This window comes from Pristiophorus japonicus, chromosome 14 (assembly GCF_044704955.1).
Source record: "Pristiophorus japonicus isolate sPriJap1 chromosome 14, sPriJap1.hap1, whole genome shotgun sequence".
Lineage (NCBI taxonomy): Eukaryota > Metazoa > Chordata > Chondrichthyes > Pristiophoridae > Pristiophorus > Pristiophorus japonicus.
In genome coordinates this window covers 182,798,291-182,816,771 of record NC_091990.1, presented here as the reverse complement: position 1 = coordinate 182,816,771, position 18,481 = coordinate 182,798,291, and the positions used below count along the sequence as shown (strand labels likewise).

General features: G+C 45.4%; 1 protein-coding gene across 14 annotated transcripts in view; it reads left to right on the top strand.

Moving 5' to 3' along the window:
- pde3b (phosphodiesterase 3B) overlaps positions 1-18,481 on the top strand; it is a 442,736-nt gene that overhangs the window by 405,011 nt on the left and 19,244 nt on the right. For all 14 annotated transcript variants that reach the window (XR_011596648.1, XM_070899927.1, XM_070899935.1 and 11 more), the window contains 3 exons: positions 1,866-1,977; positions 7,120-7,233; positions 16,666-16,865. Coding sequence is in view for 13 of the 14 variants with exons in the window: in XM_070899927.1 (XP_070756028.1) it covers positions 1,866-1,977; positions 7,120-7,233; positions 16,666-16,865 (426 nt within the window). In the remaining variant the exon portion in view is untranslated. The remainder of the gene's footprint in view (positions 1-1,865; positions 1,978-7,119; positions 7,234-16,665; positions 16,866-18,481) is intronic.

Sequence of the window (18,481 nt, the reverse complement as noted above, 5' to 3'; positions counted from 1 at the left end):
CAGTGTTTCTCTCTCCCCCCGCAGTGTTTCTCTCTCCCCCCGCAGTGTTTCTCTCTCCCCCCGCAGTGTTTCTCTCTCCCCCCGCAGTGTTTCTCTCTCCCCCCGCAGTGTTTCTCTCTCCCCCCGCAGTGTTTCTCTCTCCCCCCGCAGTGTTTCTCTCTCCCCCCGCAGTGTTTCTCTCTCCCCCCGCAGTGTTTCTCTCTCCCCCCGCAGTGTTTCTCTCTCCCCCCGCAGTGTTTCTCTCTCCCCCCGCAGTGTTTCTCTCTCCCCCCGCAGTGTTTCTCTCTCCCCCCGCAGTGTTTCTCTCTCCCCCGCAGTGTTTCTCTCTCCCCCGCAGTGTTTCTCTCTCCCCCCGCAGTGTTTCTCTCTCCCCCCGCAGTGTTTCTCTCTCCCCCCGCAGTGTTTCTCTCTCCCCCCGCAGTGTTTCTCTCTCCCCCCGCAGTGTTTCTCTCTCCCCCGCAGTGTTTCTCTCTCCCCCGCAGTGTTTCTCTCTCCCCCGCAGTGTTTCTCTCTCCCCCGCAGTGTTTCTCTCTCCCCCGCAGTGTTTCTCTCTCCCCCGCAGTGTTTCTCTCTCCCCCGCAGTGTTTCTCTCTCCCCGCAGTGTTTCTCTCTCCCCCGCAGTGTTTCTCTCTCCCCGCAGTGTTTCTCTCTCCCCGCAGTGTTTCTCTCTCCCCGCAGTGTTTCTCTCTCCCCGCAGTGTTTCTCTCTCCCCGCAGTGTTTCTCTCTCCCCGCAGTGTTTCTCTCTCCCCGCAGTGTTTCTCTCTCCCCGCAGTGTTTCTCTCTCCCCGCAGTGTTTCTCTCTCCCCGCAGTGTTTCTCTCTCCCCGCAGTGTTTCTCTCTCCCCGCAGTGTTTCTCTCTCCCCGCAGTGTTTCTCTCTCCCCGCAGTGTTTCTCTCTCCCCGCAGTGTTTCTCTCTCCCCGCAGTGTTTCTCTCTCCCCGCAGTGTTTCTCTCTCCCCGCAGTGTTTCTCTCTCCCCCGCAGTGTTTCTCTCTCCCCGCAGTGTTTCTCTCTCCCCGCAGTGTTTCTCTCTCCCCCGCAGTGTTTCTCTCTGCCCCGCAGTGTTTCTCTCTCCCCCGCAGTGTTTCTCTCTCCCCCCGCAGTGTTTCTCTCTCCCCCCGCAGTGTTTCTCTCTCCCCCCGCAGTGTTTCTCTCTCCCCCCGCAGTGTTTCTCTCTCCCCCCGCAGTGTTTCTCTCTCCCCCCGCAGTGTTTCTCTCTCCCCCCGCAGTGTTTCTCTCTCCCCCCGCAGTGTTTCTCTCTCCCCCCGCAGTGTTTCTCTCTCCCCCCGCAGTGTTTCTCTCTCCCCCCGCAGTGTTTCTCTCTCCCCCCGCAGTGTTTCTCTCTCCCCCCGCAGTGTTTCTCTCTCCCCCCGCAGTGTTTCTCTCTCCCCCCGCAGTGTTTCTCTCTCCCCCCGCAGTGTTTCTCGCTCCCTTCCCCCCGCAGTGTTTCTCGCTCCCTTCCCCCCGCAGTGTTTCTCGCTCCCTTCCCCCCGCAGTGTTTCTCGCTGTACTCTTTACCCCGCCCCCTGCCGGGTTCCTGACCTCCTCTCTCTTTCCCCCCCCCCCCCCTCTGAATTTTCACTATCCACTGGCACTGTTCATAGCATACTGCCAAATAAATTTTAACATGCATGTCTGTGCTACCAATAAATATATGGGGTGTATACATACACAGACACACCATATGGCCATGCATAAACCAATGATGGAGTATCTAATATACAACTATACCAAACAAGGTAACTAACACATATACAATGATAGTCAAAAATGTGAGAATTCTGAGTCTCTGCATTCTGTATCCTTTATCAGCCAAGTCTCCCTTTGTGAGCTTTAGTAACCAACAAAACCATTTTGGTGTTTTAGGTCATTTATTCCCTGTTTCTTGATACTGGCTTATTCGACCTCTTCAAAATCCCCGTTCGAGAGTTTATGAACTACTTTTGTGCACTGGAGAATGGTTACCGTGACATTCCTTGTAAGTATTAATAACTTCCCTATCTATCCAACACCTACATATCTATATATAGAATATATTCTCATTTGTGGCATTGCACATGGTAATTCAGAGAGAATGCTTTGTCTCTTATCTGTCTTTGTTTTTCTCTCCCTACTTCTGCTTTTGATTTTCTCTCTTCTCCCCTGCTTCATTTTCCCTAACTTAATTTAGCATTTTTTTTCTCTTTTGACTGTCCTCTTACTTTTCTTTGAGGTTGGAGGTGGCGGTTGGCCTGGTGTGGCAGCAAAAGGAGCCACTGACGGCAGAAGAATGCTTTTTTTAGTGGTAATTGCAGGGAAACTGTTGCTCTCTGATAAAGAAGAGGTATTAGAAAGGCTGGCTGTACTTAAAGTAAATAAATCACCAGGACCAGATGAGATGCATCCTAGGATGCTGAGGGAATGGAGGGTGGAAATCACGGAGATACTGGCCATAATATTCCAATCCTCCATAGATACAGGGATGGTGCCAGAAGACTGGAGAATGGTAAATGTTACAGCATTGTTCAAAAAAGGGTGGAAGGATAAACCCAACAACTATCGGGCATTCAGTTTAACCTCAGCAGTGGGGAAGCTTTTGGAAACAGTAACCAGAGACAAAATTAACAGTCACTTGGATAGGGATAGATTAGTTAAGGAAAGCCAGCACGGATTTGTTAAAGGCAAATTGTGTTTAACTAACTAGATCGAGTTTTTTGATGAGGTTACAGAGAGAGGATTGATGAGGGTAATGTGGTTGATGTAGTGTACATGATTTCCAAAAGGTATTCGACAAAGTGCCACATAATAGCCTTGCCAGCAAAATTGAAGCCCATGGCATAAAAATGCCAATGGCAGCCTGGATATGAAATTGGCTCAGTGACAGGAAACAGAGAGTAGTAGTGAACTGTTGTTTTTCGGACTGGAGGAAGGTATACAGTGGTGTTCCCTGGGGTCGGTTCTAGGACCACTGCTTTTCTTGATATATATTAATGACTTGGACGTGGGTGTACAGGGCACGATTTCAAAATTTTGACATGACACAAAACTTGGAAGTATAGTGAACACTGAGGAGGAGAGTGATAAACTTCCAGAGGGCAGAGACAGGCTGGTGAAATGGATGAACATGCGGCAGATAAGCTTAATGCAAAAAAGTGTGAATTGAGGCATTTTGGTAGAAAGAATGAGGAGAGGACATATCTTATTGAATGGTGGTGCAGGCTTGAAGGGCTGAATGGCCTACTCCTGCAACTATTGTTTCTGTGAACGAAAGGGTCCAATCCTAAAAGGGGTGCACGAACGGAGACCTGGGGGTATGTGTGCGTAAAGCATTGAAGGTGACAGGGCAGGTTTAGAAAGCAGTTAAAAAGGCTGACTGGATCCTGGACTTAATAAATCGAGATCTAGAGTACAAAAGTGTGGAAATTATGATCCTGTATAAAACACTGGTTCGGCTTCAACTGGAGTATTGTGTCCAGTTCTGGGCACCACACTTCAGGAAGGGTGTGAAGGCCTTAGAGAGGGTGCAGAAAAGATTTACAAGAATGGTTCCAGGGATGAGGGAGTTCAGTTACGTTGATAGACTAGAGAAGCTGGTGTTATTCTCCTTGGAGCAGAGAAGATTGAGAGGAGACTTGTTGGAGGTGTTCAAAATCCTGAGGGGTCTGGATAGAGTAGATGGAGGGAAACTGTTCCCATTGGCAGAAGGGTCGAGAACCAGAGGGCACAGATTTAAGTTGATTGGCAAAAGTGACGTAAGAAAACACTTTTTAAGCAGCAAGTGGTCAAGATCTGAAATGCACTGCCTGACAGGGTGGTGGAGGCAGACTCAATTTTATCTTTCAGAAGAGAGTTGGATAAGTATCTGAAGGGAAACACATTTGCAGGGCTATGGGAAAGGGCAAGGGATTGGGACTAGCTGAGAGTTGTCATGGGCTCGACAGACCAAATGGCCGCCTTCTGTGCCGTAACCATTCTATGGCCCCAAGTTTCCACACGCGGCAAAACAGGTGCCCCTCCGAGCTGGGCGCCCGTTTTTCGCGCCGAAAACGGCGCCTGAAAAAAACCGCGCTATTCTCGAGCGCTTTGCAGTTCGATGTCTGCTTGGCGCGGCGCACAGGGAGCGAAGCCTACCACTCGCGCCGATTTTGTAAGTCGGAGGGGGCGGGTACAATTTAAATGAGTTTTTTTCGTGCCGGCAACCTTGCGCATGCGCGTTGGAGCGTTCGCGCACGCGCAGTCTGAAGGAAACATTGGCACTCGGCCATTTTAAAAAGTGCTGCAGAAAAAGTGAAAATTTGTTTATTGAACCCTTGCAAAAGGCTTGTATTTTAATTTTCTTGATATTTCTGTGTGTGAGGGAGTGCATTCTGTAATTAAAGATAGACTGTGATAAACGGGACACATGCACTTGTTTGAGACTATTCAAATTCTTTGTAGCTGTTCAATTTTTATCATTTTTTAATAAAACCACATTGCCCTTCCATGATCAGCACTGAGGCTTCTTGCAGCTTTCTCCCTCCCTCCTCCTACCGTCCGTCGTGCCCGACGGCAAACGGCTGCCTCAAGTACTGAGGCTTCCTGCAGCTTTCTCCCTCCCTCCCTCCCCCCCTCCCCCCCCCCCCCCCGCCGTCCGTCGTGCCCGACGGCAAACCGCTGCCTGAAAGGCCTGCCTGAAGCACTTTCACACAGGTAGGAACATGGTTTATTTAATCTTTTCTTTGCTTATAAATTTTTATTCAGGTTGGATTTATTTGTATAAGTATAACTAAGGATTTATTGTAGAATTTAATGACTTCCCTTCCCCCCCCCTCCCCCCCCCCCCCCACCTCGTTCCCGACGCCTAATTTGTAACCTGCGCCTGATTTTTTAATGTGTAGACAAGGTTTTTTCAAGCCTACAAAAATCTTCACTTGCTCCATTCTGAGTTAGTTTGGAGTACGTTTTCACTGTGGAAACTTTCAAATCAGACATCAGTGGCCAGGCACGCCCCCTTTTGAAAAAAAAATTCTGTTCAAAAGTGAAACTGTTCTACCTGACTAGAACTGCAGAAAACTTAAATGTGGAGAATTCCGATTTCTAAGATACTCCGTTCTCCACCAGTTGCTCCTAAAAATCAGGAGCAAATCATGTGGAAACTTGGGGCCTATAAATCTATCAGTGAAGTCGCTTCAGGCCCTGTTTATTTCTCCATTTCTCTCATATACCGTACGCCTCCACCATTAACTTAATGCTGTTAATTCAAGTCGCTGGCTTTCATCGCCATGTTGGGGCTTGCTTTTAAAATTAGAGTGCAGTTCTGTTTCCGAGCTGGAGGATGTGGACCTGGAATTTCAGTCCAGTCTGACCGAGTGTGCACAAGACGAGCCTGTAGTGAGCACTACGCTTGTTGCTCCTGGTTTATTTCCTGTTAAGCAAATGATTGATGGGATGGATCAGACCGTGGGCAGCAAATGGGCACAAAGTGTTAATTTAGGATAAAAATTACAAATGTTGGAAATATTTCAGCAGGTCAGGCCACATCTGTGGAGAGAGAAATGTCATGACCTTTTGCCAGACCTGCAATGTTAATTCTTTCACTCTCACTTTTGTATTACTGGATAATAAATGTTGGCCCTGTCAGTGAGCAGGCACAATAATACACAGTACAGCCGTTAGTCCAGGTAATATCTCAGATATCCGAGCAGAGAAAATAGTGTGTAACATAGTCGACTAATACAGAGACAGTGAGCGGGGTTTCCTGATCCAGAAACCCTCTCTTCTTTCCCTCCCCTTCCTCCATTTAAATTTAGAACTTAATAATTTCTTCTTTACATAAGGTGTATTTAGAGCTATAAATAACTAGTAACTAATTTTTATACAGAAAATATATTGTGTGGAATTTTTGTAACACTGGAAGGGGGCCACTTTGACATCTGCTTTTCGAAGTACTATCTGTGCATTCATTTAGTTTTTCTAATATGTTAGATATCCATCTCTAATGATATAGCAATTAAAACAAAAAACAAACCACCACTGGAAATGAAATTCAGGAGAAACTTCTTCAACCAGAGAGTGGTTAGAATGTGGAACTTCCTACCACATGCAGTATTTGATGCAAGTAGCATGGGTGTATTTAAGGGGAGGCTCTGAGTACATGAAGGAGAAAGGAAAAGAAGGATATGCTGAAATAAAAACACAGAATACTGGAAATACTCAACCAGTCAGACAGCAACTGTGAAGAGAGAAACGGAGTCAACATTTCAGATCAAAGGATATGCTGATCGAGTTAGATGAAGTTGGATGGGAAGAGGCTGTGTGGAGCATAAACACCGGCATAAAACCTTACGGGCTGAATGGCCTGTTTCTGTGCTAGTAATTCTATGTAAAATGCCAATACTTTAGGACTTCAATTCAAAACAAATTTGAATAGAGAGTGCATGAATTTCTTTACTTTCCATTTTATATTGAAATATAATAATTGATTACATTAATTTATCTGGAATGCATTTTCCAGACATATAATTAAGACTTTTTTTTCTCTGTTTGCTGCCTTGGAGCACACAAGACAGCTGCAGCAACTCTCATTTTTCAAAATTCTAAGTTATCACTTCAAGGGGAATTTGGCCGGGTGGTCTCGAGTGCAAATTTTCATCTGTGTTGAGGTACTGTATTTCAGCCAGAACAAAAATGGGGGTACTCCAAGTATAGAAAGAGAAACATTAGCCAGGGCTCCCATTAGGTGGGTGTGTGAGAGGCAGGGTGGGGGATAGTTTGTGGTAGTTACCAGGTTGAGGGCAGAGATCCAACTTCTCCCGATTGGTCAAATAATCTGCTGATATTCTCGACAATAGTTTATACAAGAGGACTGAGAATTCAGATTCACCATATTTCCACCCCATTTTGAATGGGGGAACATTGGTGTGGGGAAGGCTGGAGGGAAAAACAGTCAAAAACTGATATTGCCAAATGGAGCGGGGGACGGGAGGGTAAAAGAGCAATCTCCCACAATGATATCTCATGATGTGAAATAAATGGTGATAGTTGTTTATCAACAAAGGGAGAAATTTTCCCAATTGGGGTGTTGATTCTCCTTTAAAGAGAAAGGAAAATCAGTAACATGTTCTTTTTACTTTCTGTTGCCTTGTACCATTATTTTGAATAGACCACAACCGTGTCCATGCCACTGATGTGCTTCATGCTGTTTGGTACTTAACAACGCGGCCTATCCCAGGATTTCAGCAAATAAACAGTGATCATGTGACAGGAAGTGACACAGGTATATGCTTTGCACTGAATTAGTATCATTTCTGTTTTGAGATAAAGAAAATGTAAATTTGGAGACTGATGAATATATATTTTTTTGACATGATTGAACATTTTTTTACTATTAATTTAGATCAGTGTATGTTTATTCCTGAATCTTGGAGTGGTTCTTCATATTCATACAGTATTGCTTATACATATTTAATATGCATAATTTTTAGTTTGCTTCATGAAAATTTACTTTTTTGTGCCGTTTAAGATGCAAGAAATCCACGGGTAACTAACTTAATTGATAGCTATCACAGTTTAAAATGTATAGTGTCACCTCTGTGCAACGATGTGCCTTTTTCATTGTTTCTATCCCATTGCATGTCATTATGATAGTTAATAGCTGTGCACTACCCACACAGAAGAGCATGATAAGAAAATGTTTCATTGATGTTTGAGAAAATTGCATTTGATAGGTTTAAAAACATGAGTACTGTCATGTTTGCAGTTAGGATGGAAGGGAAAATCACAAAAGCCTTTCTAAATAGTAAAAATAAATCATTTTTGGAGTCAAATTTAAAAAAACAGCCGTTTGGTGACAAAGAAAAGCTATTCCTTTTTGAGCCACAAATCAATCATTTAGCTCTGTGGAAAAGCACGCTGTAATGTACCAAACTGTTTGCTATGCTATTCACTCCATTTTAACATTGTTATTCTTGCTCGCACATTACATCATTTAGCCACTTTATTTCATTAGATGACTTGAATATAGTAGGAAGTTGCAACGTAACAGCCTTGGCCTTCTGAGTTCCAAGTATCAAAGTTTTGGGGGGAAATTTGGAGGCGCTAACATTGCTTGGTCGGTAATTTTAGCACCTGGCGTAGGAGTGCTAAATCGAGCGCTGCACGTGTCTCTTGGGGTGATAGTATCGACAAGCGCAGCGCTACCCTTCGCACTCAACAATCTTAGCTGTGCACATGTCCAGACTCCTCACATGTGCTGGCTCCAACTGGATCTTTAAGGGGAGGGGCAATGATGCCTCGCAGCCTCAAACTCACCATTCCATCTGTGCTCTTGGTGTTAAAGGAGCAACATGGCTGCTCAGGGACAAAGACTGCGCACCATGCGCTTTAGCGACGACGTCCTTGAGGCTCTTGTGGAGGCGGTGGGGAGGCGATCGGCCTCCATGTTTCCTGAGACTGGTAGGAGGCCAATGCCAGCCGCCAGTAGGCGCCTATGGAGGGAGGTAGAACAATACGTATGTGTCTGCCAGGAGCATGGTGGATAGAACTGCGTCGCAATGTCGGAAGAAGTTCAATGATGTCACTCGGGTGTCAGCGTGAGTACATTCTTCTACAATCTCTGCATGCCACAATGTCAAGCCAAGACAATCTAGAAAGTGCCACACCCCAGCACACTCTCTCAAAATGTGTCCACCTACTAAAAGTCACATCCACATCTCAGCACTGGCATACATTAACAGCTAATCAATTACAGTTTGCACATGTGATAACCACTTAGCTGCACAGTTACTTAAAGGCTTTTTTCTTGCAGGCCAAACTGGCGCACAATAGGAGGGAACAAGAAAGGACAGGAGGTGGTGAGCCAGACCTGAGGCCCCTCACTGACCTGGAATAAAGCGCCCAGGAGATCATTGGCCCACAAGTCGTAGGAGCTACAGCACGCGGCCACGCCAATCCCCATGGAGATAGCACTGGTATGTTCCTCTCTCTCTCTCTCTCTTCCCTCATGCCACTTCCCTCTCAAACCACAAGCCATTTTGTATTAAAGTGCAGTGTTTCCATTCCTTGCTCCCTTCCTGCCCCCCTCCCCTGAACTTAACTACACTCTTGTGCCTTTATCTTTCAGATAATGAGCCAGCAGAGCAGCAGCCTGTCCCTCAGCCTCCCACCGAGAGCGACGAGGGAGACAAGGACGAAGGACAGGAGACCCCAGCACAGACACAGTCACCTCAGCAAGGCCCCCGACTCTGGGGAGATGATGTCAGTGGAGGAGGCAATGTTCCTGGGGTTTGATGAGGGTGCTGCTCCGGGACCCAGTGACATGCAGCAAAGCCATGGGGCAAGGGAAGCACGAGGGCCTGCTCCCCGGAGGATGAGTTCGCGCGTGAGTTCTGCTCAGGACTCAGATGAGGACCTCGACATGGAAGCTGGGCCAGAAGGTCAGCGGGCATGCACAGCGAGCTTCTGGTTGCTATGGCAAGAGTGCCCGGGAGCATGGACACACTTGTTAAGAGTTTCGAGGAGGCCGCCTCCAACATTGCGCGTATCTCCCAGCACACCTTTGAGCCCATCCTTGGCAGCTTGCAAAGGATGGTAGACTCGCAGAGAGACAGTGGGGACCCGGGCCTTATGCCATGTGTCATGCGTGGGATGGTAGCTGACCACAATCGATCAACTTCGCTGGGCAGCCCACATAGCCTGCATGCCAGACACGAGACTCCCTAAGCAAATGCTCTATGCGGAGCTCTTTCACGGCAAACGAGCCAAAGATGGGCAGCGGAAACGTTACAAGGACAACCTCAAAGCCTCCCTGATAAAGTGCGACATCACCACTGATATCTGGGTGTCCCTGGCCTAAGTCCGCCCTATGCGGAGAAAGTACATCCAGGAGGACGTTGAGCTCTTCGAATCTCAACTCCGAGAATGTGAAGAGGTCAAGCGCAGGCAGCGTAAGGAGCGTGCGGCAAACCAGTCCCACCCACCCTTCCCTCGACGAATGTCTATCCCACCTGTGACAGGGCCTGTGGCTCTCGTATTGGACTGTTCAGCCACCAAAGAACTCACTTCAGGAGTGGAAGCAAGTCTTCCTCGATTCCGAGGGACTGCCTGTGATGAATGATGGTAGCAGCTATTTCAGCACAGGCCGAAGCCACGCAACAGTTTAGTGCTGTAATGGAGTCAGTGGTTGGGAGCATCCAATCTCAGTCTGCTCTCATGCAGACTCAGATTGATGCCATGCAAGCACTGACTGCTGCCATAGTTTCTGGGTTTCCTGCAGTCCAACAGTGCCGCAGCAGGCCAGCAATCTGTTCTCCAGCAGATTGCTCTGGATGTTGAGGCTCTACCCGGGGGAGTAACGGTGTGTTGGTTGAAATGGAAGGTGCTGTCCTCTCTCAGGATGACATCATTCCGGTTCCCACCATTGACACTTCGCCATTGCACTTGGCACTGTCTGCACCCCAGCCATTCAAGACTGCTGCTGCCTCGCCTGAGGTTGTGCAATCTGCAGCCGGCCCTTCCAGGCCCAGAGCTGATCAAGGGCATCCTGCAAGGCCATCTGCAATCTCTGTGTCGCAGAGTGAGCGGCCTGCTACCAGCCTTCCTTCAGACACTGGGGCCCCATTAAGGAGGAGCAGTAGGGCTGGGAGGGGCAAGAAGGGAGCAGTAGGGAAATATGCCAGAAAAGGGAAGCAGCCCACTTTTGATGACATGGGCAGATGATTACTTTGTAAATATATTCTTGATGCTCTTTGTGGGTTATGATTTGTGAATAGCAAATGGTTGGCACAAATGTTTTTGATGCTGCTTCTGCTTTCTTATTTTTGATTCGCAAATGAATGTTTGCAAATATATTCTTGTTGGTTGTGGGTACTCATGGGTGATGTTGGGGGTTGTAATAACTGGGTCATTTTAAAGTTTATATTTGATCTTGTTTTTCATTTGCCATGTGCAGGGTGACAGGCTCTGTGCTGTGCACACAGCCCTTTATTGGTGCAGTGCAATTGGCAGGTGATATGTGCTTTCGTGGAAACACTGTATAATGAGGTCTTGATGCATCGCTCTTGCAGAAGCAACATCGGCACACTCCCTCCTCCATTGCTGCTGCTCCTCTCCTGCTCCTCCGTTGCTGCTGCTCCTCTCCTCCTCCTCCTGAGGTGGACCTGCATTCTCTGATAGCAATGGCTGGGCCCTCTCAATGGCCAGGTTGTGGCATGAAGCATACAGCAACGAAAAGGGAGGCTCGATAAGGGGAGTATGGCAGGGCTCCACAAGGCATCGGAACTGTTGTTTCAGCACCCCAATAGTCTGTCCGATGAGGTTCTTGGTTGCGGCATGGCTCTCATTATATACGTGCTCAGCACGAGTGTCAGCAACCAGGTGGCGAGTACATAACCCTTGTTCCTGAGCAGCCTTCCTCGAGCTCCAGGTGGTGGTTGGAAGAGTCCTGGGACAGTGGTCTGTTGCAGGATGAATGAATTGTGGGCTCTGCCAGGATAGCGGGCATTGACGGTGAGGATGAGCTGCCCGTGGTTGCACACCAACTGAACAGTTACAGAGTGGCAGCCTTTGTGGTTACGGAACACCTCTGCGTTGTGATAAGGTGCCCACAATTCCACGTGGGTGCAGTCAATGGCGCCCTGGACCATGGGGAAGCCCGCTATCCTTGCAAATCCACATGTGCGTTCCTGCTGCCTCTCCCTGGATATGTTCCACGAGATGTAGCCCCTTCTCCTGCTGTACAGAGTGCCTGTTACATTCCGGATGCAGCAATGGACTGCGAACTGTGAAATGTTTGCGATATCCCCTGCTGTAGCCTGAAAGGAGCCGCCAGCGTAGAAATTCAAAGCTTCTGTGACCTTGAGTGCCACTGAGAGCGAAGTGGTCCTCCTGATATGAGGTTCAAGGACTTGGTGTGCAGCAGGAGGCACAACTCTGTGACCAGCTCCTTGCTGAAGTGTAGCCTTCTAAGGCACTGCTCTACTGAAGTGAATGTATGAGAACTGCTCCTGGAAAACCCTGGGAGAGTAAGGCCTCCTGTTGCAACATCAACGGGCTCTCCCCCTGCCTATTTGACGTGATATGCCTCTGGAGCCGACACCTTAAAAGTAGATGCCAAGATGCATTGCCAGGACAGCCCCCATGACTGAGTGAAAACAGCAGGTCCAAAAGTTGTGAGAAATGCAAAGGAACAAACTAATACCAGCAACAAAGCAATTATGTTCACAATCTGAACGCATTCAAAATGATCTCTGGGAAGATAGCAATCAATCTGACCTCCCAAAAACCTGGTTGCTCATTGCTTTATATATCGCCACGGTAGCGCCAATACCATTTGTGAACACTTGGTTTTGCTGGCGTGATTATCGCCAAGCGGTAAATACAGTGAAAACAATCAATATTGTGATCGGCGCCCCGTTAATTCCCTTTGCCAGCGCTAACAGGTGGCGCTAATTTATTACATTTCTCGCACCTTGTTTTTTGAGGTGGTTCATCAAAATAATCTTTTCATCTGGAGTACTTTAACAGTCAGGAAGAACTGAGCTAAAGTTCATACTGTGATACCAAATCGGTGTGCTAGTTATTATTCTGTGTCAGTCATTTAGACTTAATCTTATACAACATGGGGAGGAGTATTTTATGGAATTAACTGCTTGTATTCTATAGTATGGTGTGCTGATATGCATCTCTCTATTATATGCAGTGCTTTCATTTTATATTATAGTACTTGAAGATTTGCTTTTCATCATGGTTCTTCTAAAATTAAACATTAAGGTTTCTTACAAAGCATTTAAAACTACATAACTGAGAAGTGCAGAAACTATAGGGCAGTAATATTAGGGGATTTCAACTAGTCTAATATTAACTGGGATAAAATTAGTGTGAAGGGTACAGAGAGTGTGGAATTCCTAAAATGCATTCAGGAGAACATTTTTAGCCAGTATGTAGCAAGCCCAACACGAGAGGGGGCGGTTTTGGATTTAGTTTTAGGGAATGATGCTGGACAGGTGGAAGGGGTATCAGTGGGAGAGCATTTAGGTGCTAGTGATCATAATTCAGTTATTTTTAAGGTAGTTCTGGAAAAGGACGAATAGACCAGGAATAAAAGTTCTAAATTGGGGAAAAGCCAATTTTGCTAAGCTAGAAGTGATTTGGCCATAATGGACTGGAAACAGGTACTTGAAGGTAAATCAGTGGAGGCATTCGAGGAGGAGATCCGGAGGGTTAAGACCAAAAATGTGCCCTTGAAGAAAAAGGATGGGACAAACAAATCTACAGCCCCCTGGATGTCTCGGGACGTACAGGGTAGGATAAAGAAAAAAGGGATGCGTCTGACAGATACTGAGGGCTAAATACTGCAGAATCTCTGGAGGTGTATTGAAAGTGCAGGGATGAAATTAAAAAGGATATTCGGAAAGCAAAGAGGGAACATGAAAAATTCTTGGCAAGTAAAATCACAGAAAACCCAAAGATGTTTTATAAATATATTGGGCTCAATTTTCCCCAAAGCATTTTTTTGGCGTACTTGAAGAGTTACGCTCGATTTTTTTTGGTGCCCAAATACGGCAAAAAAAAAATGTTCCAAGTTTCCCCGTTGAATTTCTTCATTTTGGCATGGCCTAATCCAACCTTTAGTTTTGGGGGTGGAGCCTTGATCTGCGCCAGAAAGATGGGGCTGCCATGGTGACCAGGGACACAAAGCGAGCTGAGGCTGCAAAGTGAAGCGTACAGCCAGCTCCCAACACATTAAAAGAATTGAAAAACACATAGCAGCAACTTACCTCCAACCCCGCCCAAAGGGCTTGCTGGTCCGGTCCCATTCTCAGTCCCGAGTCTCCTGGTCCATTTCTCTTCTCTCACTCACTCACGCACACGCACGCCTTAGGGTGGCATTGGAGGTAAATTCCTGCTTTGTGTTTTTAAATTCTTTCACTGTGTCCGGGCATCTGCGCTGATTTCCTTACCTGCGCTGATTCCCTTAACTCTGGGGAAGATTTTTCTGGAGAGGCCACATATGCTGGCCTAATCAGAACTGGAGTAACTCTTACTGGCCAAACTTCCCTAAATGGCCAGAAGTGGCGCAGGTGGCTGGTTACACCCACTTTGGCTGAAAAAAAAGGATTAAAAAAAATCGTAACTATCTGAGTTACGCTGGTGCAAATTGATTGGGGAAACTGTGGTTTTTCAACTTAGGCCAAAAAGAGCAGCCTGCTCCAAAAAAAAAAGGCCCAAATCACTGGGGAACATTAAGGGCAAGGGTAGGGTCTATTAGAGACCATGAATGTAATCTGTGTGTGGAGGCGGGAGATGTGGGTATGGTTCTTAATGAGTACTTTGCCTCTGTTTTCACAGCGGAGAGGGGCAATGCAGATACTGCTATCGGGGAGGGGGAGTGTGAAATATTAGATGAAATAAACATACTGAGCGAGGAGGTATTAAGGGGTTTAGCAGCTTTGAAAGTGGATTACTTTCCAGGCCTGGATGAAATGTATTCCAGGCTGTCAAAGCAAAAGAGGAAATAGCAGAGGCTTTGACCAAAATTTTCCAATCCTCTCTGACATCAGGTATAGTGCCAGAGGACTGAAGGACTGCTAATGTTGTACCTTTGTTTAAGAAGGGAGAAAGGGATAGACTGAGTAATTACAGGCCAATCAGCCTAACCTCGGTGGTGGGAAAATTATTGGAAAAAATTCTGGACAGGATAAATCTTCATTTAGAAAGCCACTGATTAATCAAGAACATGATTTAGTTAAGGGAAGGTCGTGTCTTGATTGAATTATTTGAGGAGATAGCAAGGAGGGTCGATGAGGGTAGTGCATTTGATGTAGTGTATATGGATTTCAGCAAGGCTTTTGATGAGGTCCCACATGGCAGACTGGTCACAAAAGTAAAAGCCCATGAGATCTAGGGCAAAGTGGCAAGTTGGATCCAAAATTGGCTCAAAGGCAGGAAGCAGAGGGTAATGGTAGATGGGTGTTTTTGTGACTGGAAGGCTGTTTCCAGTGGGATTCCGCACAGCTCAGTACTAGGTCCCTTGCTTTTTGTGGTATACATCAATGATCTAGACTGGAATATAGGGGGTATGATTAAGAAGTTTGCAGATGAAACTAAAATCGGCCGTGTGGTTGATAATGAAGAAGAAAGCTGCGGACTGCAGGAAGATATCAATCAGGTGGGCAGAACACTGGCCAATGGAATTTAATCCGGAGAAGTGTGAAGCAGTGGGAGGGCTAACAAGGAAAGGGAATACACATTAAATTGTTGGACACTGAGAAGTGTAGAGGAGCAAAGGGCCTTTGGAGTGCATGTCCATAGATCCCTGAAGGTAGCAGGCCAGGTAGGTAAGGTGGTTAAGATGGCATAAGGAATGTTTGCCTTTATTAGCCGAGGCACAGAATGCAACAGCACGGGGGGTTGTACTTCAACTGTATAAAACACTAATTAGGCCACAGCTGGGGGACTGTGTGCAGTTCTGGTCACCGCATTACAGGAAGGATGTACAGAGGAGATTTACGAGGATGTTGCCGGGAGTGGAGAATCTTAGCTATGAGGACAGATTGGATAAGCTGGGACAGAGGTGGCTGAGGGGAGACCTCATTGCGGTGTATAAAATGATGAGGGGCCTAGTTATGAGTGGATAGAAAGGGCCTATTTCCCTTCGCAGAGAAGTCCACAACCAGGGGACATAAATTTAAAATAATTGGCAGAAGGTTTAGAGGGGATTTGAGGGGAAATGTCTTCACCCAGAGGGTTGTGGGGTTCTGGAACTCAGTGCCTGAAAGAGTGATGGAGGCAGAAACCCTCACCACATTTAAAAAGTACTTGGATGTGCACTTGAAGTGCTGTAACCTGCAGGGCTACGGACCCAGAGCTGGAAAGTGGGATTAGGCTGGACAGCCTCTTGTTGGCCGGCACAGACATGATGGACCGAAATAGCCTCCTTCCATGCTGTAAATTTCTATGATTCTCTGTTTCTAACTTCAAATATATTTTCATCACAATCCATTTCCATAATGCTGGCAGCTCAGACTGCTGCATTAGCATGTCGGTTTAATATGTTGCAAAATTAAAAATATCGTTCAGAAAATGTTTGTATAATGAAAAGATTCAAATTAAAAGTATTAAGGAAATGTCCTGAGTTAGTCCATAGTCTCAAACTATTGTCTGTAATCTTTGGGGACAAAAATGTGTGTAATTGTTCGCAGAGGTGCTTTTAAGTTGTACTGTTTGCTGTGTTGCTTTCTTTTGAACAATGTTTCTTAAGGTTTTTAAAAGGCAAAAATTGCAAATGACGTTTGTAATTATTAATTACAATACTGAAATACCCATATTTTGAAAGCTCAAAGGAAGTTAAATGCTTGCCAAAAGATTTAGGAGTGAACAAGACCTAGGACTACATTCAGCAATGCATAATATCATTTTTCTCCCCTATATGTTATGATTGCTTCATCCTTTTTACCGTTGCAATTCTGAAAAATGGTTCAGTTTTAGAGGACTAATGTAGCAACTGTCATCTTGTAGTCAGTCAATTTGATATTAAGGTAATCAAAATATATTTTTTGATTTGCAAAGTGTACTGGATTTCAATCATTACAAGTAACTTCGGAAAATACTGTTATTTTTTTTCTGGGAAGCTTATTCAAAATCTCTGCATAAACTGTGACATTTATGTGACATCATTAAAATACATTTGTAAACATTCAATATTTCTTAGATTCTGACAGTGGAATATCATCAGGCCGGGTTGCCTATATGTTTTCCAGAAGTTGTGTCATTTCTGATGACAGCTATAGCTGTCTTGCATCAAACATCCCAGCTCTGGAGTTAATGGCACTTTACGTTGCGGCCGCCATGCATGATTATGATCATCCTGGACGTACAAATGCATTCTTAGTTGCAACAAATGCACCTCAAGTAAGTGGGTCTGACTAAGCATGGATATAATATGAATTACTTTATTAGAAATGATTTAAAAACACCAGGTGTAGTTCTTGCTAAGTTGGTACAGGGCCTTAGTGTTGGTCAGGAATTAGCCAGGGTCTTTGCTCAAGCCTTTTTCCTGGTGGGCAATTAAATCAATTTACTCAAGCTTACCACTTATGGAAATTGGACATTTTACACCTGAAATCATAATTCCTGTAGTCTGTGAAGGTAAGTACTGACATTGTCCCCTAGCAACAAGTTTGAGTCCTGCCCTGCTGTTTTCAAGGCTTCAGCCATTTGTAGCAGGAGAAGTGGAGGTGTTGTTTTCTTGCTCAATCTCTCCACTCTCTTCCTGAAGCCATAGTCTCCTTGCAAGTGTACGGTTCTGCACTGATATTTTTAACAGTGGGTTGTGAGTTATTAATTCATTTCACCTTCAGTAATGGCCTTCATTTTTATCAATATGGCATGCTTTACTGAAAAGTAATTTTAGTTGACAACAACAAATTGCTATAACTATGAAAGATAAAAGGTAGATTGAAAATCATTGGCAAAAGGTCTAGAGGGGAGGAGAACTTTTCACTGAGTTGTCGGGATCTGGAACGCTCCACCTTAAAAAGCGATGGAATCTGATTCCACAAATAATATTAAAAGGGAGTTAGACAGGTGCTTGAGGATGGGGAATTTACAGGTTTACGGACAAAAAGCGGGGATGTGAGCGGAAGCTTGACTGCTCTTTCTCAGAGCCAACATAGGCACGACGGGCCGAATGGCGGCCTCCTGTGCTGTAAGTTTCTATTGTAACCTACAGTCCACACATACAGATACGTCAGACAGCAGACTACATTATTTTGAAATGGCATGCATTATTAAAAAAAACTTTATTGTATCTGTGTTTCAGTAGCTTTGAATTTGGTGCAGTCAGCAAATAAGATTCTATGAAGTAAACATTTAATTTGCATTTATATATTTTTGACCATCATGTAGCTTACAAGTATAAAGTAAAATGTTTCTTTTATAATTTTATTTCTCAAATTAATTTGATTAAATCTAATTAATCAAAGACTGAAATACAGTAAGATATTTCAGGTTGGGTGCTGAAGGAATGAGACAATGGACTAAGTTACTTTATTGCTCTATTTGTTATTATCGACATGGGATTTGTCACTAACCTCTTGAGTACTGCAATGGCACTTCACCAAAATGACACATTATGGGTTATTTCAAGAGTATACAGAATCAAGACAGAGGGCTAGAAATTCATGTAGTTTGCACCACACGTTCGCGCCACAAGATGGCGCTATATCATCATTGACAGCTGTAATGACAGCTGATGCCGGTTCCGGTGGCACACTCCATATTTTACAGGAAAACTCGATTGCCAGGGCCCTTGCCATCTTGGAGATCGTGACGTCAGTGGGTGTGCAACGCTCAATGCATGTCCAGTCTCCGAACTTCGTTATAGCCAGTTACCTTAACGGCAGCACAACAACGAAAGAGAGAGCTGCCATCTACCAGCAAGAAGCAGGCTGCAGCATCAATATTTAAAGGCACCATCCCCAATCAGCTGTACCTGATGAGTTTTGCAGTTTCAATGCCTGTTTGCT